The following is a 24639-nucleotide window of genomic DNA, read 5'->3' as shown; positions in this document are numbered from 1 at the left end:
CAAAAGAGGGCATAAATGTAGCAAAAATTAGAGGGAAGTTAAAGGATTAGGAAACTTAAAAAAAAACCAACAGAAGGCAACTAAAATCATAGAGATGAAATATGAAAGTAAGCTAGCCAATAGTATCAAAAAGGATACCAGAAGTTTCTTCAGATTTAAAAAGATTGGCGAGAGGAGATATTGGACCAATGAAAAATATTGGAGAGGTAGTAACTGGGGACAAGGGAATGGTGGACAAACTGATTAAGCATTTTGCACGACTTCACTGTAGAAGACACTAGCAGTATGCTGGAAGTTCAACAGTGTCAAGGGGCAGAGGTGAGTGCAGTTGCCATTACCAGGGAGACGGTGCTTAGGAAATAAAAAGATCTGAAGCTAGATGTCACTTCGACCTCAGGGTTCAGTAAGAGGTAGCTAAAGAGAATGTGGAGGTATTAGTTATAATCTTTCAAGTATCACTAGATTCTGGAATAGTTCTAGAGGACTGGAAAATTGTAAATATCACTCCACTGACCTCAGTGGTTGGGAAGATGCTGAGAGTCGATTGTTTCAGGGTATTTGTAGCCACATGACAACATAGGCCGAAATCAACACAGTTTCCTTAAGGGAAAATCTTGCCTACCAAATTTATTGGAATTCTTTCTAGAAGTAATAAGCAAGGTAGACAAAGGAGAATTGGCGAATGTGGTGTACTTGGATTTTCAGAAGGCCTTTGATATAGTGCCGCACATGAGGCTGCTTAACAAATTAAGAGCCCGTGCTATTACAGGAAAAATGCTAACATGGATAGAGCATTGGTTGATTGGCAGGAGGCAAAGAGCCAGAATAAAGGGAGCCTTTTCTGGCTGGCTGCCAGTGGCTAGTGGTGTTACACAGGGGGTTGTGGAACCCACGACATTGGGTACGTTTAAGGCAGAGGTTGATAGATTCTTGATTAGTCAGCATGAAGGGTTCCAAGAAAAAAGCAGGAGAGGGAAATGGATCAGCCATGATGAAATGGCGGAGCAGACTCAATGGGTCAAATGACCTAATTCTGCTCCTATATCTTATGGTCTTAACAATACAAGAGACCACAGTATGACAGGAAAGATACTAGCATGGATGGAAGATTAACTGACAGGCAGGAGGCAAAGATTTGGAATAAAGGGGGGCTATTCTGGTTGGCTGCCGCCAGTGGTGTTCCGCAAAGGTTGGTATTAGGACTGCTTATTTTCATGTGACATGTGGACAATTTGAATAATGTAACTGATGGCTTTGTGACCAAGTTTGCAGACTATACCAAGATAGGTGGAATGCAGATAGTGTTGAGGAAGCAGGGTGTCTGCAGAAGGACTTGAACAGATAGGCCAAATGGCAAAGTGGCAGATGGAAAATAGTGTAGGGAAGTGTATGGTCATGCACTTTGGTAGATGAAATAAAGGCACAGACTAGTTTTTAAATGGGGAGAATATTAAAAAAATATCAGAAGTGCAAAGAGACTTGGGAATCCTCATGCAGGATTACCTAAAGGTTAACTTGTAGGTTGAGTTGATGGTAAAGAAGGCAAATACAATGTTAACATTCATTTCGAGAGGGGTAGAAGAAATGAGCAAGGATGCGATGCTGAGGGTTTATAAGGCATTGGTCAGAACACATTTGGCATATTGTGAACAGTTTTGGGCCCCTTATCTAAGAAAGAATGTGCTGGCACTGGAGAGGGTCCACAAGAGGCTCACGAGAATGATTCCAAGAAAGAAAGGGTTAGCATATGAGAAGCATTTTATGAGTCTGGGCCTGTACTCACTGGGGTTTAGAAAAATGAGAGGGGATCTCATTGAAATCTATCAACTTTTGAAAGGATTTGGAGAGGAATTTTCCTATTGTGGGTGAGTCTAGGACCAGAAGGTGCAGCCTCACAATTTATGGGACGTCCACTTAGGACAGAGATGAGAAGAAATTTCTTTTGTCAGAAGGTAATGAATCTGTGGAATCCATTGCCAGGGTCAGCTGTGGAGGCCAAGTCACTGTGTATATTTAAATGGGAGGTTGATAGGTTCTTGGTTAGTTAGGATGTCAAAGGTTACTAGGAGGCAGGAGAATGCGGATGAGAGGGATGACAAATCAACTTTGACAGAATGGCTGAACAGAATTAATGGGCTGAGTGACCTAATTCTGCCCACAAGTCTAATGGTCTTATTAGTTTAGTTAGCTGCCCTCCATTTCTACAGAAAAAAAAAATCTTGAAAAATAAAGAAACCTGAGAACAAGAGTGTCTACTAAACTTCACTGGTCTATTATAAAAGCATTTGATAACAGGACCTTAAAATCATCAACAGGATTATACAAAATCAACACAGTTGAAAGAGAAGTTGTGTTTGCCAAATAAAATGTACTTTTTTCATCAGGATTTAACTGATAAATAGATTTACAGTGAACCAGTGGATGTTGTACTGTTTAACTTTTAGAAAGACAGAGAGTTCCACATTACATAATAGTTGGCAAAATAGGATGAGGATGATAAACCTGACTGGCTCACAGACTGAAAACAGCATTAGGAATAAGTAAGTCATAACTAGTGGGTTACTGCATTGGTTGGGTTTAATCTACTTATATTGTACATGATTGGCTTGGATGAGTGAAAGAAATGTCTTATGAATCAGTCTGAGGATAACAGACCTGGATAGAACTACAAATGAGAAGAATGCAGAAGAACTTGAAAAATAAATTTAGGTAAGTGGGAAATACATGGTGGGCAGTGTATAATTTAGATAGTTCCGAATGTTTCCACTTCAGTAAGCAAAATAGCAAGGCCAAGTGTTATTTAAATGGTAAAAATTAGGAAATACTGATATACAAATACTCCTGGGGGACTTTAATACACCAGTCTCATAATGCAATCCTGTAGTTAAGATGGAAAATACTGTACACAGGAACAAGAATATCTTGAGAAATCATACAAGGCTTTATTATGTTATTTTTTGTCACAATACAAAACAAATTGTTCCATGCAAAATTAAAATAATTAAGACTATATAATTTAACTCAAATACCTGTAAGAAAGCAAAGGCACATTGAATTCTTCATTTGGCTGAATTTTACCAAGCATCTTCAAATCTGATTCCATATCTTCAAACACATTGAAAGGTAATGAAAAATGATTTTTTATCTGCAAATAATATTAAGTTTAAGTCAAGAGTCAAGACTGAATTCCACAATGGACAATAATATAAATACAAAAATTACAATTTAGAAATTTCCACTTTTGTTAATTGATAAACAAAAAGATATAAAGAGATGATCCAAAAGAGACTTTCTTAATTGAAATACCTTGTATTGGATTACCTTTTGATACTCCACAGAAAAAAGTAAGATTTATGTACCTGCATAACAATTCAATACAATGGTGCAGGTCTTCCACCGTGGTTGGTGAAAGAACAACTTAAAAGATGCCAGATGAAGAATGAGAATAGCTATCAAAATTTGACACTACTGCACTATACATGAGAATAATAGGCCCATCATCCATTAAACCTATTCACCCAAGAATATGAAGTGCCTTGTGTGAAAAATTAAACCACTGGAATTTTCTCAGACGATCCAAATAACAGTTGTATAAAAGAATTTAATTCGAAGTAGCAGAGATATTAGTTATATTGATGGTTTACATGATCTACTGCATTAATATTTTACTTTCTAATTTTTCAAAAATAAGCACTGGTCATGATCAAATTGTAGATTTGTGTTAGGCATATTTCTATATTTAGATCACAGCATTTAGAAAATACATAGCTCAAAAGTAATCTGTTAATAAAGGTCAGCAATAGTACAGTGGATGAAATGAACTATATACCTGAACAGGAGAACGAATTGTTATTCTCTTGCTTCCTTGCACTGCATCAATCTGGCATATAATGGCTCGCTCAACAATTGATTCCTCGTGTGTAATGGTGTACAAACGGCGACCCAACTTAATCAGTGGAATTTTGTCAGCTGCAGTGTGGCCCTGAGGAGCTGTGTGAAATTTAAAAGGACAATGCTTTATTGATAAAAAAAAATCTTAAAGTGACACACATTAACTAAGCTCCCAAATGAATACACTAAATTCAGACTTTAAAACTTTTGTGTTAACAGAAATAATTAACATACTTTTTTGCCGGCACAATAAACAATTAGATATTCATTTCAAAGTATTACTGACAAGGCAGGACGACTGCAAGTTGGGTGAAAATTTGAAGCTGGTCATATTCCAAGATGCCTCACATCAAAGTTGAGAATTTACATATGGCTACAGAGGATGACCTTAAATTTCATTGGATTTTATTGATGTCATACATTATGATGCTGATAGACAGAATTAGTACTTCATTTGACAGGCAGCATAATGTATGTGCAGACTGTTTTTTTTAAATGGTGATGTCAACTTTTTTCTACCACCCAATGAACATCAGGCAAGAGTACATTAATCCTGCATTCCCAATTTGTTTTTGCAGTCATACGGTTATTCACTTCCCAATGACTATCCACCTCTGACCTATTTGTGAAGTGGTAGTAGTCCAGAAGTTGATCCGGTTAAGTTCTGGTACTAGTAATGCCAGAATAGTATGGTATGCGATTAGGCAATAACAATGCTGCTGAATGCCAAGCATAAGCAGTTAAGATACTCTTGACAGATTTGACAATGTAGCAGAAATGTTACTTGCCACTTACATGGCTCACATGTGCACAAGTTGTCACTATGAAGAATTAAGAGTAGTACTGAACACTATCTGTTTAAGCTGTCTTTTTGATTTAAGGTTCTGATTTGGAGGGTTTTGAAGCCTGAATTAATTGTCAGAAAAACCCACATTTTGACTACTAATATAGATCAATGTTGGAACTATAGTTTCCATCCTACCCCATCTCTGGAAGAGAACACAGGAGGGTAATTTCTGAGCTTTTGCCATTATAGAGTTCCTCTGTACCAGTGCTATGGTACCACGTGCCTAACAGTAGGGGGGGGGGGGGTCAAAGATTGTTGGTAGGATGGGAGGGATTACTGACAATGCTACCGGCCCTACATACACAGCTTTCCTGATAAGTATCTCTAATGGGTGGAAGAGAGACCCTGATGATCCTCTCAGCTGTCCTTACAATCCTTTGGAAGGATTTGTGGTTAAAAGCCTTGAAATTCCCTTATCAGATAGTGATAAAGCTGGTCAGGACACTCTCAATGGTGTCCTGTAAAAATTGGTTAAAAAGTGGGTGGGTGGGAGTGGGAGGAGCCTCAGTCTCCACATGAAACAGAGATGCTGCTGTGCTTTTTTGACCAAACAGGTGGTGCTGAGGGACTAGGTGAGATCATTCATTATGTGCACTCCCAGAAGTTTGATGCTTCGAACCCCCTCATGTATGTGCAGTGAGGAGTGGTCACCATGCATCTTCCTGAAATACACAATCATCTTTGGTTTTGTCCATGTTGAGACTCAAGTTGTTGTGCTTGCACCCTTCTAACCAGTTGCTCTACTGCTGTCTTGTCATTGTTGTTGATGAGGCCAACAATTGTCCCTTCAAATACCTTCCAAAAATATATTTTCCCCTCAACGTGCAACTGCGTGACACATAATTGTGAAGCCATTGCGAGTTTTCCTCCTTTAATCTTACTGAGACACGTAACACTTTCTACCTTTCAATGATAATGTGTACAGAATTTCACTATCCCTGTTCCCAAATTCTCCAACATCAAGTCCTCCTCCTTTGTGGATATTGATGGAAAGTATTCATTTAAAATCAAAATGGGATTGTCAGTTTCTGGAATTCATGCAAATTTTATGGTCTGTCAATAGGCTAAAAAATTTACACAATGTCGCACAGAGGACAGTAACCTTCTGTTGATTCAATTTTCTTTTCACTACATTTGGAGGGTTTTGCAGAATCAGCGATGGTGTTAATTTTTTGATTATCTAGTAAAAGGTCCAGATTTCAAAATTCTAGAATGGCGCAGGTATCAATATAGACAGGCACACAAGACTTTAGTCCAGGAATGCTATTTAATCTTCAAAAAGCCTTTTCCTCACTTGACTAAAGGCTATGCTAGCATATTAAAAGTAGCAGAGAATTTCATCAATGTCTGCCTTTCTGAGAGCAGTCTCTGGACATATTGAAAGTGATCTCGCTTCCCAGGTCTTGTTAGAGGTCAAAGTAGTTGGTGGATAGGTTGTAAGGGATCTTGGTCTTGTACGTGTTGAGTGGAAGGCCTATCCTCTTGCATCTTTTGATGATTGAATCATCAGGGTCTTGAAACTCAGCTTCTGATAGTGCACAATTCAAGTTATCATTAACTTTGAATTTGGATGAACTTGGTTCTGGAATGATTCAAAACTTGAACAGTCTTCCATTAGTTTCATTCTCATGGGAAGTTTATCAGAAATGAGCAGTGATGAGAAAAGTTGAAGTAGTATTAGGGTAGTAACAGAGCCCTGAATGATTTTTGACACGAAATGTTAACTCAGTTTCTCTTCCCACAAATGCAGCCTGACCTGCTGATTGTCTCAAGCTTTATTTGTATTTCAGATTTCAAGCAGATTTAAAAAATATATTTTTATGAAGCAGAACTGGCTTGACAAAAATGCGGGAAACTGAGGAACTAATCAACCATAAAACAAGGCATTCATGGACTGGAATGAAAGCTCCATCTTTATTCAAAAGGAAACAGTTCCACAGGCACCCGAAGGCAGTGAAAACTAAGAATGTGGGTGAATTCAGAGAAAGAGAAACAATCAATATCCACTGGAAGAATAATTTGAAGTCTGCAACTGCGAATCTGTCCTTCATCCCAAAGCAATACAGGCCAGCTTCACTGCCATCCTGAAAGGCAAGTCATGAAGAAAATCTATCCCAACTCAAAAAATAACAAGACCTCAAAAGAAAGTGGCTTCCTCTCTAAAACAGTGAAACTGAGTGGTGAAACAATTTAGACACAAATGTACAATCTTTGTGAAAAGGATGATATATCTAGGGGAGCTCAGAAATTACTTAATCATGACCACTTTCAAGAAAGGAAACAAATTTTACAGTGTTAACAGATGACTCGCTGTTGTCTCCCCCTTGGAAAGTCAGCATCAAAGTCCTTGAATCACTCTATAGATTCGATCAGTTTCAGACAATGGTCATGATCTTCATCACATTACAGTTCCAAGAAAATCTGATTACTAAGTAATCATGGACAAAAATCTTCTCGTGTTAAGTGAAAATTATTTATGAAGCAGCTGAAAATTTTTGGATCAAGAACACCACTCAGAGGAACTTTTGCAGTAGTATTTCTACAGTTGAGTTGGACTGATGGAAAAACAATGCTGATTATGGAAATAGTGTACTAATAATGCACTAATCAAACAAATGCCTATTAGAGACATGCCAACAGTTTGATATGTTTGAAGACAAGGTAATAAGCCAACAGTTGCTCCTTTCATAATTCATTCCCACAAAAGGAATATACTTACTTAGTGAAATGTAAAACAATTTGCTGCTTGCATTAGTTAAGTTTGATAGAAGCTCCTGTTCATTTGTGGTCCGCTGGTAATCCATATCAAGAATCTCTCCATCTTTAAGTTCATAATGCATTTTTGGTGATGTTCTATTGATGACAACAAATGAGTCACTAGGATAAATTGTAACATCAATTCCAAGAGAATTCTTTATTGCAAAAGGTGCTTGGTCTTTCTGAAAAACGTCACTTGTTTTACCAGCAGCTTCAGCAAATGCCTAAAAAGTAAAATATGCAATATAAGTTACCATTCACCTGATAAAATTCATAAAAATATGATGATATTTAAAAACTTCTGATTTATTCCCTTGGAATACTTTACTGAAAAATATCACTTGTCCAGTCAATTTACAGCCATTTTTGATTGCAATTGGAAAAGCATTTGAACACAGAAATACTTTGCCAAGTTGGATAGGTTGCCTACCTTGTATGGTCTTTCCTTACTCAAGTAAGGACTTAGTAGGACCTAACGCAAGCAATAGAGTGTCTGAAGATCTGATTACATTAGTCAGCAAATATAACAAAGGGCAAGGGAATGCCCTTGATGTCTGAATCTAAACTGCTCCACTTTAAGTAAACACACCATAAACTACCAAGACCTCATACCTGGAATACAGTCTCAAAACATCATGCATCTTTTCATTTCCTCCCTTCAAACAGTTGTTTAAAAACCTTGCTGTTTGACAAATCTTTTGCCAATCCAATCTAATCTTTCCTTATTTGGTTCATTTGTCTTTGAAAATACTCCTGCAATATAACTGTAAATGAAAATCAAAAATTTGCAAATCGTAGAAATATGAAATAAAAGTAGTCAAATGATGGAAACACTTAGTAGATTAGTACACGGAACTATGACATTGTGGCCATTAAGATGCTTGCCTGCCACAATGGTTGGAATACCTGCTGAATGTTTAGATGTTTCAAAGGGGGCAGGGAATAAGTTGAAAGGTAGTGGAGTGATGCTGCTCATCAGGGATAGCATTACAGATACAAAAAGAGAGGACCCTCAAGAAGGGATCATCTACTGAGTCAGTGTGGAAGAAAGTTACACAGGAAGGGAGCAATCACTCTACTGGGAGAATCCTGCAGACAGTCAATAGCAACAGAGACTCTGGGCAGCATATCAGGAGACAGATATTAGAAAAGTACCCAAAATAACTGAATTGTAGCCATGGGTGACTTCAACTTCCTTAATATTGATTGGCATTTCCTTTGTGCCAAAAGTTTAGAAAGAGCAATTTTATTAGACATGTTAACGAAGGATGCCTGACACAGTATACAAACAGAATACTATGATCCAGAAGAGGAAATACTGGATCTGATATTAGACAATGAAACTGATCAGATATCAGTTCGCTTGGTTGGTGAGCATTTCGGAGACAGTGACCACATCTCCCTGACCTTCACAATAGCCTCCCACACAGGGATAGGAGCAAGCAGTATGGGAGAGTATTTAATTGTGAGGGGGCAAATTATGATGCTCTTAGACACAAACTTGGGAGTATAAATTGGGCCAGATGTACTCAGAGAATTGCACAATGGCAATGTGGAGGCTGTTTAAAGAGTACTTGCAAGGGGTTCTGGATAGGTTTGTCCATTTCAGGCAGAGAAAGGGTGGTTGACTGAGGGAAGCATGGTTAACAAAAGATATGGAACATCTTGTCAAGAGGAAGAAAGCATATTATTTAAGGTTGAGGAAGCAAGGATCAAATATGGCGTGAGTCACATGACATGCAGGAAGGAACTTAAGAATGGACTTAGAAACCTAGAAGGCATTGGCGAGTAACTTATGCCATCTTTAACAATATCACACCACGAAGCACATCTTTCCTTTCCCCCACTTCTGATTTCCACAGGGATTACTCCCTACGTGACTCCCTTGTCTATTCGTCCTTCCCCACTGATCTCCTCTCTGGCACTTATCCTTGAAAGTGGAACAAGTGCTACACCTGGCCCTACATCTCCTCCCTCACTACCATTCAGGGCCTCAAAAGTCCTTCCAGGTGAGGCAACACTTACCTGTGAGTCTGTTGGTATCATCTATTGTATCCAGTGTCCCAGTGTGACCTCCTGTCTATCCTTGAGACCCGACATACAGTGACTATAAAGACTATTTATCCTCCACTTCACTTCTAAGTTTTCATGTTTTATTGTATTACAACATTGATCAACAGAAAAACTCTTGCGCTAAAGTGAAAACAGATCTCTACAAAGTGATCTAAATTGATTACAAATATAAATCACAAAATAATTGATCGCACTAAGATTCACCCCTTCAAGTCTGTATTTAGTGGATGCATCTTTGGCAGCCTCGAATCTATGTGGACAGGTCTTTATAAGCTTTCCACATCTGGACTCTGCAATTTTTCCCTATTCTTCTTTACAGAACTGCTCAAGCTCTGTCAAATTGAATGGTGATCGTAAGTGAACAGTACTTTTCAAGTCCAGCCCCAAATTTTCAATTGGATTGAGGTCTGGACTCTGACTTGTCCGCTCCAGGATATTAACTTTGTTGTATTTGAGTCATTCCTGTGTAGCTTTGGCTTTATGCTTGAGGTCACTGACTTGCTAGAAAACAAATCTTCTACCAAGTCGCAGTTCTCTTGCATACCATGATCCTGAAAAATGTTGTCTCATTGTTACTATGCACTGTACCAGCAATTATGGTCGAAATGACAATAAAAGTTGACTTGACTTGGTTTTCCTCCAAGATTTCCCTGTATTTTGTTGCATTTATTTTACCCTCTACCTTCACAAGCATTTCAGGGCCTGCTGCAGAGAAACATCCCCACAACATGATGCAGCCACCATCATGCTTCACAGTAGGGATGGTGTGTTTTTGATGATGTGGCTTTTGGCTTGTGCCAAATATAGCATTTAGTCTGATGGCCAAAAAGCTTTATTTTGGTTTCATCAGACCATAGAACCTTCTTCCAGCTGACTTCAAAGTCACCCACTTGCCTTCTGGCAAACTCTGGCCAAGATTTCATGTGAATTTATTTCAATGCTGGCTTTCTCTTTGCCGCTCTCCCATAAAGCTGTGACTGCTGAAGCACCAGTGCAATAGTTGTATCCCATCTGAGCCACTGAAGCTTGAACTCCTCCAGAGTATTCTCAGGTCTCTTGGTAGCCTCCCTCACTAGTCCCCTTCTTGCATGGTCACTCAGTTTTTGAGGACAGCCTGCTCTAGGCAGACTTATAGCTGTGCCATGTTCTTTCCATTTCTTGATTTTTGATTTAACTGTACTCCAAGGGATATCCAATGGCTTAAAAATGTTCCTTTATCCATCTCATGAATTGTGCTTTTCAATAACCTTTTAACAGACCTGCTTAGTGTTCTTTTGTCTTCATGGTGTAGTTTTTGCCAGGATAATAACTCACCAGAAGTTGAACCTTCCAGATACAGGTGTATTTTTACTACAATCAACACCTTGACTGCACACAGGTGATCTCCATTAAGAACTAACATGTGACTTCTAAAACCAATTGTCTACACCAGTAATGATTTGGTGTGTCATATTAAAAGGAGAGGGGGGTGAATACTTAATGCAATTAATTATTTTGTTTTATATTTGTAATTAATTTAGATAATTTTGTAGAGATCTGTTTTCACTTTGACATGAAAGTGTCATTTTTTGTTGATCAGTGTCAAGAGAGCCAAATTAAATCCACTGTGATTTAATGGATTCAATCTTGTCAAACAATAAAACATGAAAAATTCTGGGGGGGGGGAGGGGTATACTTTTTATAGGCAGTACTTCGCTGAGCACCTACGCTCCATCCGCCAGAAAAAGCTAGACCCCTCCCCCCAGTGGCCACCTGTTTTAATTCCAATTCTCATTCCAACATATCAGTCTATGGCCTCCTCTGCTGTCGCAATGAGGCCACATTCAGGTTGGAGGAACAACACCTTATATTACAACTGTATAGCCTCCAACCCAATGGCATGAACATCAATTTCTTGTAATTGTGGTAATGCCCCTCCTGACTTTTACCATTGCCCATTTCTATTTTTCCTCTCTCACCTTATCTCCTTACCTGCCCATCACCTACCTCAGGTGCTCTTCCCCCCCATTTTTTCTTCCAAGGCCTTTGGTCCTCTCCTATCAGATTCCCGCTTCTCTAACCCTGTATCTCTTTCAACCATCATCTCCCAGCTTTTTACTTCACCCTGTCCCCCTCCAAATTTCACCTATACTTTGTGTTTCTTCCTCCCCTCCTCCCCCCACTTTTTTTTCCTCCAGTCCTGATGAAGGGTCTCGGCCCGAAACGTTGACTGTACTCTTTTCCACAGATGCTGCTTGGCCTGCTGAGTTTCTTCTGTATTTTGTGTGTGGTGTATTGCTTGGATTTCCATCATCTACAAATTTTCTCTTGTCTGTTAAAGAAAACCCAAAGGGTTCTACACATATATGCAGAATGACTGGAGTGATGGTACGACCAATCAGGGATAAAAGAGGAAATGTGCCTGGAGTCAGAGGAAGTATGAGAGGTATTTAATAATTACTTCAGTATTCACAAGTGAGAGGGACCTTGACAAATGTGAGGGAAGCAAAGGAGATAAAATTTGCTTTTCTCGGGCACACTCTTCATTTCATAGTTTATCATTACCTCTGTGTTGCCTTTATGGCAGCTATTTAGTTTATAATATTTTCGCTTAGTAATTCGTTTGTAGCATTCTAGTTAAAGTTAGGATTGTTTAAAGTTGTCTGTGAGATATCGCGGCATGCGATGACATCACATCCGGTTTCGCCGCATCCTGTGGGAAAATACCGGTTTGGAGAAACGGGAAGGTGGGGGTCGAGACATGTGTGAGCGCAGCAAGCAGCAACGTTTTCTCTCTATGCACCAGAAACATTGTGAAAGCAACACTGTGAGTTATGAGATAATCGATATGTTGAATTAAAATGTTAATGCCGAGCCTGTTAAAAGTAACGACGGTCGATAATGTTTATGTTTTCGTTAGTTAAAGAGTTGCGGATAGTTTGCGTTGAAGTTTATTTAAAGCCGTCAATGGCATAGGTAGATTCTGACTGTATGCTGCACTTTAATGTAATGTAGTTGTTGTAGTTTTACCTTGCAAGTATTTATGATGTAAATGTAATATCAAGAAGGAAACAAATGCTGTACAAATCTTGTATTGTTTTATCAACAGTTTTCACCATACGTCAATGTGGAAGAGTGAACAGTAATCGGTTAATCTTACTGTGATCCTGTCGTTATTGACAAAGGTTTATCTCGGTGTTTAGTTCCGCGTTATCTTACACACCGAGTGAGAACACTACAGTGAAAAGTGGCATTATCAGGTGTTTCAAGTGCTGCAATGACATGTCGATCCAGCGTCAAGTCGTTGCCACCCAGCGAGGGGGGCAGTAGGACATCATCAAGTAAGTCCGCCCATGCAAGAGCTAAGGCAGAAGCCGCCAGAGTGCGACTGCGCTACGCCAAACAAGAAGCAGATTTGAAAATGGAAGCAGCTGCCAGAGAAGCCGGAAACCAGAAGGAAGCGGCTGCAAGAGAAATGGAAAAGGCTTCCAGAGAAGCCGAAAACCAGAAGGAAGCGGCTGCTAGAGAAGCCGAAAACCAGTTGGAAAGGGCAAGGATAGTGTCAGAGTTAGAAATGCTGACACTGGAACGAGAAACAGAAGCTGCCAGGGTGGAAGCAGAGTTCATAGAAGATGCTGAAGAAATGCAAGATCTGGTTGACGTAAAATCTACTTCAGAAAAGACCAGATTGGAATGCACAAACGACTGTGGCCAATCTCAAATAGTCTGGAAGATTTATTCCACTCCATACTTATTTGATAACGCACCACGTCATGAGGAGTCTCAGAGAGACCCAATTGCACCACATCCATCTGAGGAAGACAATTTACCCTCGCAACTCCGCTATGAAGTCAAGAATGAAAGGGCTGATGACAAATACTTCTCGACACCAAACTTACAAGATTTGGCGAGAAGAGAGGCAAAGGCTGATTTCAGAACAGCAAAGTCCATAACAGGGGTACACCCTCGGTCATGTACCCACTGGCAAACTTCCCCAGGCCGCAGGCCACTTGCAATTGAACCCCTGGCACAGTATTTAGCACAACGAGATCTCGTCACTTCAGGACTATACCAGTTCAACGACAAACCTGAAAATAATTGTGCATGGTACTCCACATTCACCAATGCTATCGACGGAGTCCAGCTCAGAGCAACCCAAGAGTTGGATCTTATGGCGAAATGGCTGGGGAAAGAATCATGCGAACAGGTGAGACGCATACGTTCAGTGTACATCAACAAACCCGAGCTAGCCTTAAGTAAAGCTTGGGAGAGACTTCGGGAGGGCTATGCGGCCCCCGAAGTTATTGAAGCGGCACTATACCGACGTCTGGAAAATTTTCCTAAGGTGTCAGCCAAAGATCACATTAAGTTAAGGGAGCTCGGAGATTTACTCATGGAGATTCAAGGCGCCAAAGAAGATGGCTACTCAGCTGTATACCTAGATACTCCATCCGGGATTAGACAAATCGTGGACAAACTTCCATTTGGGCTGCAGGACAGGTGGGTGTCTGTTGCCTCAGAGTACAAAGAAGACCACAATGGTCGATTTCCTCCCTTTGAGTATTTCACTAGGTTTGTGTGCAGGGAGGCGAAGAAGCGAAACAACCCTAGCCTCATGGGTCAAGGAAGCAGTACAGTTTACACCAAGCCAGATAAATCCTCTTCAAATAATTTCAACATTGATAAACCCGTCTCAGTGCTTAAGACTGAAGTCTTTACAACTAACCACGACCCTAGCAAGAATTGCCCATTGCATAACAAACCCCACCCCCTCAGAAAATGCAGAACGTTTAGGGAAAAATCCTTTGAAGAGAGGATGGCCCTTCTCAAGGAGAAAAGAATATGTTTTAAATGCTGTTCCTCGACCTCTCTCTTTGCTAAAGAGTGTACGATCGCCGTGAAGTGTCTGGAATGTGATAGCACTAATCACGATGGGGCCATGCATCCCGGCCCGTTACCACAAACCGACAACGCTCCTTCACCCCCACAACAGGACGGCGGGGAGGGAGAGGCTCACTCCAGGACAACAGTTGTCAGCTCGAGCTGTACAGAAGTTTGTGGTCAAGCTCAGTCAAGCCGTTCTTGTTCAAAGATCTGCCTCACTAAGGTGTACCCTGAAGGATCCAAAGACAAGGCCATCAAAGCCTATGTAATTCTGGACGATCAGAGCAATTGCTCACTTGTCAGTCCAGAGTTCTTTAAATTGTTCAACATTGAGAGTGAGCAGTTCCCATACTACCTTAGAACTTGCTCAGGCAACGTGGAAACTCATGGAAGGAAGGCAGAAGGCTTCCAGCTCGAGCCCCTGGATGGTGAAGTCGTCATCTGTCTCCCTCCACTCTCAGAGTGCAATGAAATTTTGAACAACCGCACTGAGATCCCGACGCCAAGTGCGGTGCTACACCAGCCACATCTCTGCCACATCGCCAAACACATCCCAGAACTGGATCCAAAAGCAGAAATACTCCTGCTATTAGGAAGAGATGTTATCCGGGTGCACAAGGTTAGGCAGCAGGTCAATGGACCACACTACGCCTCCTTTGTGCAATGCCTGGATCTAGGCTGGGTGGTGATAGGAGAGGTGTGCCCTGGCAATGTACACAAACCGACGGTTAGCACACTCAAGACCAATGTGCTAGAGAGTGGCCGCCATTCAATTTTTCAACCCCGCACAAGTGTCACGTGTATTAAGGAAGCACGACAAGGCTTTAACAAACGTAAAGTAACTGACAAGACGCTGGGTCAGTCAGTCTTCATTCAAACTGAGCATGATAATAAACTTGCTCAATCAGCTCAATATACCATTTTCTTAAAAACAAAGGACACCAAGGTCTTCAGAGATGAAGCAAGTAATGGGGTCGCCCCACTGCCTTTCAGAGAACCACACCAGTGCTTGCCAAACAACAAAGAGCAGGCAGCCAAGCAGTTCATGCCCTTGCAAAAAACCCTGAAGAGGAAACCTGAGACGCAGCAACGCACCCGATTGACCCACGAGGTACTGTGTGCGCTAATGGCAGAGGTCACAGCCATTATAAATGCACGACTACTCCTATCCGTGTCTTCTGATCCGGAAAACCCCTTCATACTCTCGCCATCAATGCTCCTTACGCAGAAGGCAGGAGCTCCCCCTCCACCAGGGGACTTGTACTTAAAGCAGTGGAGACAGGTCCAGGCTCTGGCAAATCGGTTCTGGTCTCTCTACATTCCCTAGCAGAGACGGACATGTCAGGAAGGTTGAGTTGAAAACTACCGACCAAGGTGATGTGAAAATATACCAAAGGCCTGTTACAGAAGTCGTTCTACTTCTACCTAAGGACTGATTAGAGACTAAAGTTTTGTATTATGTTCATTGTGACCTTACGAAGGTCAAGCGGGGAGTGTGTTGCCTTTATGGCAGTTATTTAGTTTATAATATTTTCGTTTAGTAATTCATTTGTTAGCATTCTAGTTAAAGTTAGGATTGTTTAAAGTTGTCTGTGAGATATCGCGGCATGCGATGACGTCACATCCGGTTTCGCCGCATCCTGTGGGAAAATACCGGTTTGGAGAAACGGGAAGGTGGGGGTCGAGACATGTGAAAGCACAGCAAGCAGCAACGTTTTCTCTCTATGCACCAGAAACATTGTGAAAGCAACACTGTGAGTTATGAGATAATCAATATGTTGAATTAAAATGTTAATGCCGAGCCTGTTAAAAGTAACGACGGTCGATAATGTTTATGTTTTCGTTAGTTAAAGAGTTGCGGATAGTTTGCGTTGAAGTGTATTTAAAGCCGTCAATGGCGTAGGTAGATTCTGACTGTATGCTGCACTTTAATGTAATGTAGTTGTTGTAGTTTTACCTTGCAAGTATTTATGATGTAAGTGTAATATCAAGAAGGAAACAAATGCTGTACAAATTTTGTATTGTTTTATCAACAGTTTTCACCATACGTCAATGTGGAAGAGTGAACAGTAAACGGTTAATCTTACTGTCGTTATTGACAAAGGTTTATCTCGGTGTTTAGTTCCGCGTTATCTTACACGCCGAGCGAGAACACTACAACCTCTCTGATATGTTAAGCATAACATGGGCAAATAAAGCATCCCAAAAATAGTAGCACCAGTTCTGCATGCCACTATGTAATCTCATAGGTCACTGAATTTTTGGTTTCAGATCACTCTGAAATCTGATTACCTGTAATCAGGAAGCCAACACCAATTTAATAGGGAATGTAAAATGTTGTGCTAAAACAAGCACTGCAGTCTGATACCAATCTCCAGGCTAAACACCACAATTAGCTATCTACATAAATGGTGTCTCAAATAATGACCAAGCAAACTCCAAGATGCATCTCATCTATCTTAAATTAATAGTCTAGTGCATCTTATCAGAAGTAAAACTTCTGCTGCCAGAAGGCAAGTTTGCAATTTGTAAGTGACATGAATGAATCACAGGAATGATTTCTGACACTTAAATCAATTAATTAAAACAAAGAATAAGCAGCTACACTTGGTTCAGTAAACACCTTTGGATTAAAAGAGAGGTTCAGGAGCACCTCCCCTTCTGCACATTCTCAACTTCTTTGTCCAGCGTACAGGCATGGATATCAGGAAGCACTACTGTTATCTGGATAGTCAGTGGGTTGTTATGGATAACCAATGGTAAGCTGCCAGTATGTTCCAAAATTGTATGAAAGGAATGTTTGATGGTAGTATAACATCAGAAATCAGGAAAGGTCAGAATATCTACTTTAGATGACATCTTTAGTATTGCTTGCCAAAGTATATTGCATCATGAAAGCCTCTCACAGAATAAAAAGAACATTATTAAGCATGCGACCACTTCTCGTTTCCAATTACATCACAGCACCTGTAACTTTATAGCCAAATCATTCTCCCCTGGAAAGTGGAGAAAAGCAGAGGTAAAATTGTGATAGTACTTTTTCTTGCAAAAACAGTCCATGAAGAAAAAACAGTTAGGTTTCCAGGTCAAAAAGCAAAAGAAAAGATGCAAATCTGACCAAAAAAAAAATCAGAGTGCTGGATCATCAGCAAGAGAGACTGCATTTGTGAAGAAGTACATTATTTAATGTTTCAGAATGATTACCTTTTAACAGTACAAGGAACAATTAGAAGTCGAACATGTTTTAAGTTGCAGAGATAAAAGCAGCAAAAGAAATGTGTATGGTAAGTTGGAAACTAAGAGAAACCAACTGACATAAGTGACAAATGACATCAGAAAGAAAATGGTCAAAGCTTGTTAATGACAAGTTGCACATCTGCAATTAGTATAGGACATAAAGGAGAACATAAAGAACAAATAAAAATACTGGAATCATGTTGCACAAAAATTGGCAGTAATTGTTAGAAATTTGAAATAAGCCAATGCTCGAAATACTCAGCAATTCATGAATGTGCTTTGAAAAAAATATTTACAAGGTGTGGTGGCCCGCACAAGCAGGACTCGAACTGCCATCGGGTGCCGTGAGCAGACACGCAGTAGCGTGTTTGGAATTACCCGCTCGGGGCTGACCTACTGGGGACAGTGTGATGTCATGTCCGCCCCGTGGATCACAGGGGCCCATGGGAGGGGAGATTTAAGCGTGCGATTTTCAATCAGTAAAGACATTCCAAGTTCAGCTCTCTCTGCCTCCGTGTGTTTCTTCAGTAGCATGTTGTGCATGACTACGTTGGTGACCCCGACGTTCCAGACGGCATCTGGAGCCGGCGACTCAGCGACCAGCCATGAGTTTGAGCAACTCGCACAGCGCTGTCTCTCTGAAGCTCCCGACTTTCTGGGTCACTCAGCCCCACTGTTGGTTCGAGCAGGCTGAGGCCCAGTTCAATATCAGAGACATTACAGCCAATGCCACGCGGTACTACTACGTGGTCAGTACGCTCGACCAGGAGACGGATCATCAACTTCCTACGCCAGCCATCAACAGCGGACGGGTACACTAAGCTTAAGGCACTCCTGATCCGTACCTTCAGACTCTCCCACCGCGAATGGGCCACGCAGCTCCTACACATGGACGACCTGGGCAACCGCACGCCATCCGAGCTCATGAATAATATGCTGGCACTCATGGACGGCCATAAGCTGGGCCCTTTATTTGAACAGTTGTTCCTTTACGAAATGCAAGAGGACATTTACCTCCTCCTCGCAAGTGAGGATTTCAGCGACCCATGCAGGGTAGTGGCTAAAGCAGATATCCTTTGGCAGAGCAAGCAACGTGGAGCAGTCTCCATTGGCCTAGCCGCAATCGCGCGCCCCAAAGCCCAGGCCCCATGACTGAAGCTGTCAAGACCCAAGGGGGAAAAAGACGAAAGTTCGGAACAATGGTGTTTCTATCACCAAAAATGGGGCTCAGGTGCACGCTGCTGCCGTCCACCACGTGCTTTTCCGGGAAACGCCGGGGCTAGCCGTCGCTAATGGCTACGATGGCTAGCCACCAAGACAGCCTCCTGTACCTCTGGGACCGACACTCCGGTCAGTGCTATCTGGTAGACACTGGGGCCAAAGTCAGCATTCTCCCCCCCTCGAACATGGACACTCGTAACGCGGTGCCAGGCCCCAAACTCACCGCTGCAAATGGCACCAGTATTCGGACGTATGGCCCTCGAGCTATCTCACTGCATTTCGGGTCCAGCCAGTTAACTTGAACTTTCACGTTGGCAGCGGTGTCACAGCCACTACTAGGGGCAGATTTCCTACGAGCTAACTGCCTCCTGGTCGACCTAAAAGGCCAGCGTTTGGTCCATGCCGAGACATTCCAGACTTTCCAGCTCGGAGAAGCCAAGCTACCGGCCCTCCACCTGGATGCCGTGACCCTCTCGGGTAACGAATTCGCCAGGGTATTGGCAGAATTTGCCTCCATAGTCACCCCGCAGTTCTTCACAGACGACCCCAAGCACGGTGTGCAGCACCACATCTCCACATAAGGACCGCCGCTGCACGCCCGAGCTCGCAGGCTCCCACCCGACAAGCTCCACCTCACCAAGGAGGAGTTCCGTAAGATGGAAGAGATGGAAATCGTATGCCGCTCAGACAGCCCGTGGACATCCCCGCTGCACATGGTGCCCAAGTCTGCAGGAGGACGGAGGCCGTGCGGAGACGACAGAAGGCTCAATGACGCCACAACCGCCGACAGATACCCGGTACCCCACATCCAGGACTTCATGGCGAGCCTACACAGAGCAACCATCTTCTTGAAAATTGACCTGGTCAGGGGATACCATCAGATCCCAGTGCACCCTAATGACATGCCCAAGACAGCCCTCATCACCCCATTCGGCTTGTTCGAATTCCTGAGGATGCCTTTTGGTCTCAAGAATGCAGCCCAAACTTTCCAAAGGCTCATGGACTCAAAGTGGGACGCGGCCCGGATTTCGTTTTAATTTACTTGGGACGATATCCTGGTGGCCAGCAGTTCGCACCAAGAGCACGTGGCACATTTGTGCCAGCTCTGCCGCCTGACTGACCACGGACTGGCAATCAATCCGGCAAAGTACCAGTTCGGACTGACAGAGATCAACTTCTTGGGCCACAGAGTCAACCGACATGGTGCAGTTCCCCTACCGAACAAGGTCCAGGCCATCCACCAGTTCCCCAAGCCCAGCATGGTCAAGGGCCTGTAGGAGTTTGTAGGGATGGTCAATTTTTATCACTGGTTCGTGCCAGTGGCAGCACACATCATGAGACCCTTGTTCAGCCCGATGGCCAGCAAAGCCAAAGAAGTGGCATGGGACACGGAGTCCACGGAGGCATTCAAGTAGGCCAAGGAGGCGCTGGCAAAGGCAGCCCTCCTAGTGCACCTGAGAAACAATGTATCCATGACACTCACAGTCGAAACTTCCAACACGGCAGTCGGCAGAGTCCTGGAGCAGCTCGTCGAGGACCAGTGGTGATCACTTGCTTTCTTCAGGCAGCACCTACGGCCACCAGAGGTGAAGTACAGCGCTTTCGACAGAGTTGCTAGTGCTCAACTTGGCTGTCCGGCAATTCCAGTACTTCCTTGAGGGAAGGGAGTTCACTGTGTATAGAGTCCACAAGCTCCTCACCTGTCCTTTATTTCAGAATTCACCACAGACGCCCGCCACATCGCAGGGAAAACAACATCGTTGCCGACACACTGTCTCGCCCCTGCCTCCACTCAGTAGGCATATCGTCCTCAGGAATAGACTACACAGCACTGGTGGAAGCACAACGGTCGGATACTGAGATCCTGGCTTACCACACCGCTGTTTTGGGGCTCCGGTTGGAGGACTTCTCCATTAGTCCGGCAGCGGACCGACTCCTGGACGACATGTCTACCGGCAAACCCCGACCCATGGTACCAGCAGCATGGAGGCGCTGGGTGTTTGACATGCTGCATGACCTGGCCCACCCGTCCATCAAGCCAGTAGCAGACAGATTCCACATGAGGAAATCTGCAGATGCTCGAAATTCAAACAACACACACAAAATGCTGGTGGAACACAGCATGCCAGGCAGCATCAATAAGGAGAAGCACTGTCGACATTTCGGGCCAAGATCCTTCATCAGGACTAACTGAAAGGAGAGATACTAAGAGATTTGAAAGTAGTGGGGGGAGGGGGAAATGCGAAATGATAGGAGAAGACCGGAAGGGGTGTGATGAAGCTAAGAGCTGGAAAGGTGATTGGCGAAAGTGATACAGAGCTGGAGAAGGGAAAGGATCATGGGACAGGAGAACAGGCAGAGAGATGGGCAGAGAGAGAGAGTGAAAAAACAAACGACTAAATATGTCAGGGATGGGGTAAGAAAGAGAGGAGGGGCTTTAACGGAAGTTAGAGAAGTCAATGTTCATGCCATCAGGTTGGAGGCTACCCAGCCGGTATATAATTTGTTGTTCCTCCAACCTGAGTGTGGATTCATCTTGACGGTAGAGGAGGCCATGGATAGACATATCAGAATGGGAATGGGACGTGGAATTAAAATGTATGGCCACTGGGAGATCCTGCTTTCTCTGGTGGACTGAGCGTAGGTGTTCAGTGAAATGGTCTCCCAGTTCTGCGTCGGGTCTCACCAATATATAAAAGACCACACCGGGAGCACCGGACGCAGTATACCACGCCAGCCGACTCACAGGTGAAGTGTCACCTCACCTAGAAGGACTGTCTGGGGCCCTGAATGGTGGTGAGGGAGGAAGTGGAAGGGCAGCTGTAGCACTTGTTCCACTTATAAGTGCCAGGAGGGAGATCAGTGGGAAGAGATGGGGGGGGGGGGGCGAGTGGACAAGGGAGTCACGTAGGGAGCGATCCCTGCGGAAAGCAGAAGGGGGGGGGAGGGAAAGATGTGCTTGGTGTGGGGTCCCGTTGGAGGTGGTGAAAGTTACGGAGAATTATACGTAGGACCTGGAGGCTGATGGGGTGGTAGGTGAGGACAAGGGGAACCCTATCTCGAGTGGGGTGGCGGGCAGATGGAGTGAGGGCAGATGTGCAGGAAATGAGAGAGATGCATTTGATGGTGGAAGAAGGGAAGCCCCTTTGTTTAAAAAAGGAAGACATCTCCTTCGTCCTGGAATGAAAAGCCTCATCCTGAGAGCAGATGCGACGGAGATGGAAGAATTGTGAGAAGGGGATAGCAGTTTTGCAAGAGACAGGGTAGGAAGAGGAATAGTCCAGGTAGCTATGAGAGTCTGTAGGCTTATAGTAGATATCAGTAGATAAGCTGTCTTCAGAGATGGAGACAGAAAGATCAAGAAAGGGGAGGGAGGTGTCAGAAATGGACAGGTAAATTTGAGGGCAGGGTGAAAGTTGGAGGCAAAGTTAATGAAGTCGACGAGCCCAGCATGCGTGCTGTCTCGGTTTGCGCAAACAGGTCAGACACTGGGCCAGGACCTGCGTACACTGCCAGACCGCCAAAGTCCAGCAGCACCTGAAGACTCCCCTCCAGCAGTTCCAGCCGATGCACAGGAGGTTCCAACACATCCACGTGGATATCACCGGCTCCTGCCAGCCTCCTGGGGCGCCAGGTATATCTTTATCATGGTTGGCAGGTTCACCAGATGGCCAGAAGCCATACCACTCGCAGACACGTCCACCGAGTCCTGCGCCAGGATGCTCATTGCAAACTGGATCGCCAGGTTCGGCCTCCCAACAGACATCACCTCCGACAGATGGGCGCAGTTCACGTCTGGTTTGTGGACAGCACTGGCATAGCTCCTGGGCACCCAGCTGCATCACACCACAGCGTACCATCCCCAGTCCAACGGTTTGGTAGAGCGATTCCATTGGCATCTCAAGTTGGCCCTGATGGCATGCCTCAGGGGCCCCAATTGGTCAGATGAACTTCCCTGGGCCCTACAGTGCATCCGCACAGCCCCCAAGGAGGACCTGGACACCTCCTCGGCGGAATTGGTCTACAGTGCCCCCATGATGGTCCCAGGCAAGTTCGTACCAGAGGCCCGAGGTTCGGAAGAAACTCCAGCAGTGGTGCTAACAAGGCTGCAGGACAAGGTAGGGACCCTGGCACTGGTCCCGACCTCCAAGCATGGTCCAATGCCATCCTTCACCTCCAAAGACCTCCGAGACTGTGAATATGTTTTTATTTGCCGAGGCCCATGGGAGGGGAGATTTAAGCGCATGATTTTGAACCAGTAAAGGCATTCTGAGTTCAGCTCTCTCTGCCTCCGTGTGTTTCTTTAGTAGCGCGTTGCGCGCGACTACAAAAGCACAAATATGGAGTTAAACAGAATATTCTCCATGCCCACATATAATGAAAGTCAAGCAAAATAGGGATCTTAATACCATTTAGAAAAAATATCAGCCACTTGATTAGACTGATATTTCACATTCAACTTCCATAAATTTCTGTTTTCTCCACCACCTATGCATTATGATTACAAAGTGTAGCATCTACAAAACACATTGTCATCTTTACTTAATATCCTAACACACCTCCCAAACCTATTATTCTGCCACCAAAAACAAGGGTCTATTTGTTCTCCTAGTTACACACACAACTGGAAATGCATGATGATTCAATAGGGCCACAAGTTCAAATTCCTGGAGTGCCGTTATTATTCAGCAGAAGGAACATAAAATTTTAAGGTGGCAGCTCACTACCACCTCAACAAATACTCGAGTCAACAATGTCAGATCCCCAAAAAATAGGTAATTAAAAAAAGAGGTGTGCTTCAATAAATCTAGTAACTATCAAACACAATGAAGATACAATATTGCCCATTGTAATCTTAACTCCAGAAAATAAGAAATTGTTCACAGATAACATTTAAAAACGTTCAGAGATGCCATGCAGTGAAATATTCTTGGCATCCTGACCTCCAAAACAAGAATTAAAAATGCTCATGGCACAAACCTAAAATCTCTGATGGGATTGCAATCTCTGCCAAGATTTCTGTTTTTACACCTATTTAACTAGGCTTGGGTTTAGACTCACTTCCAGCATTTCAATTCTGAATCCTTCAAAAGTACACTTCCTTAAAATACTAAATTTTCTGTGAATTTTTGTTTGATATGATTGCATAAAACCTATGTGTCAGTGAAATACTACAAGAAAACCTCCCAGCTTGTAAAGACATCTTACCGTAGCTAAATTATTAAGCATGGTTAAACCACATTTTGACATGGTAATATTGAGTTGGTCTTTTGAAGAGACGTGAAGAACTGTTTTATATGCAGGAGTATGGAGCTTTTCTTCTTCATTTTCTGCATCATTTCTTGCTTTGATAGCCTTCTTCTTTATCTGGTGAGAAACATACAGGTCACAGGTAGGTACTTAGAATATCGATGAGATTAATTTTGAGAGGTTGAAGCTGAAGATGAAGAAAGGATTAATGGGAGAGCAGGCTTTCACTAATCAATTGCTCCAGAAGGTCTAGATTTATACAACTGAAGTACTAAAATAATAGTTCAAAAGACTAAATGATCAGAATCCAGTTTCAAAATAGCTGAGGTTTATCAAGTGCTATATTTGTCTTCCTCAAGATTGATCCGTGCATCAATTTTCAAAGTTACCCAGAAGTTTCAAAATACTCTTTTTTAAAGAATTTATTTTCTCTACTCTATTACTTTGACTACCAGGTCTAAATCCATTCTAGCATCAAACACCCCAATACATGGTTTCTC

The 24639-nt window shown here is 42.9% G+C and overlaps 1 protein-coding gene across 3 annotated transcripts in view; it reads right to left on the bottom strand.

The window, feature by feature from the left end:
• Nucleotides 1–24639, bottom strand: part of vps13a (vacuolar protein sorting 13 homolog A) — a 361176-nt gene that overhangs the window by 114748 nt on the left and 221789 nt on the right. For all 3 annotated transcript variants that reach the window (XR_009512162.1, XM_059969760.1, XM_059969759.1), the window contains exons 43-46: nucleotides 24098–24256; nucleotides 7458–7719; nucleotides 3830–3990; nucleotides 3030–3145 (exon numbers count right to left, since the gene is read on the bottom strand). Coding sequence is in view for 2 of the 3 variants with exons in the window: in XM_059969760.1 (XP_059825743.1) it covers nucleotides 3030–3145; nucleotides 3830–3990; nucleotides 7458–7719; nucleotides 24098–24256 (698 nt within the window). In the remaining variant the exon portion in view is untranslated. The remainder of the gene's footprint in view (nucleotides 1–3029; nucleotides 3146–3829; nucleotides 3991–7457; nucleotides 7720–24097; nucleotides 24257–24639) is intronic.

Source organism: Hypanus sabinus, chromosome 5 (assembly GCF_030144855.1).
Source record: "Hypanus sabinus isolate sHypSab1 chromosome 5, sHypSab1.hap1, whole genome shotgun sequence".
Classification (NCBI taxonomy): Eukaryota; Metazoa; Chordata; class Chondrichthyes; order Myliobatiformes; family Dasyatidae; genus Hypanus; species Hypanus sabinus.
The sequence above is the reverse complement of the archived record's forward strand: the minus strand, read 5'-3'. Positions and strand labels throughout refer to the sequence as shown.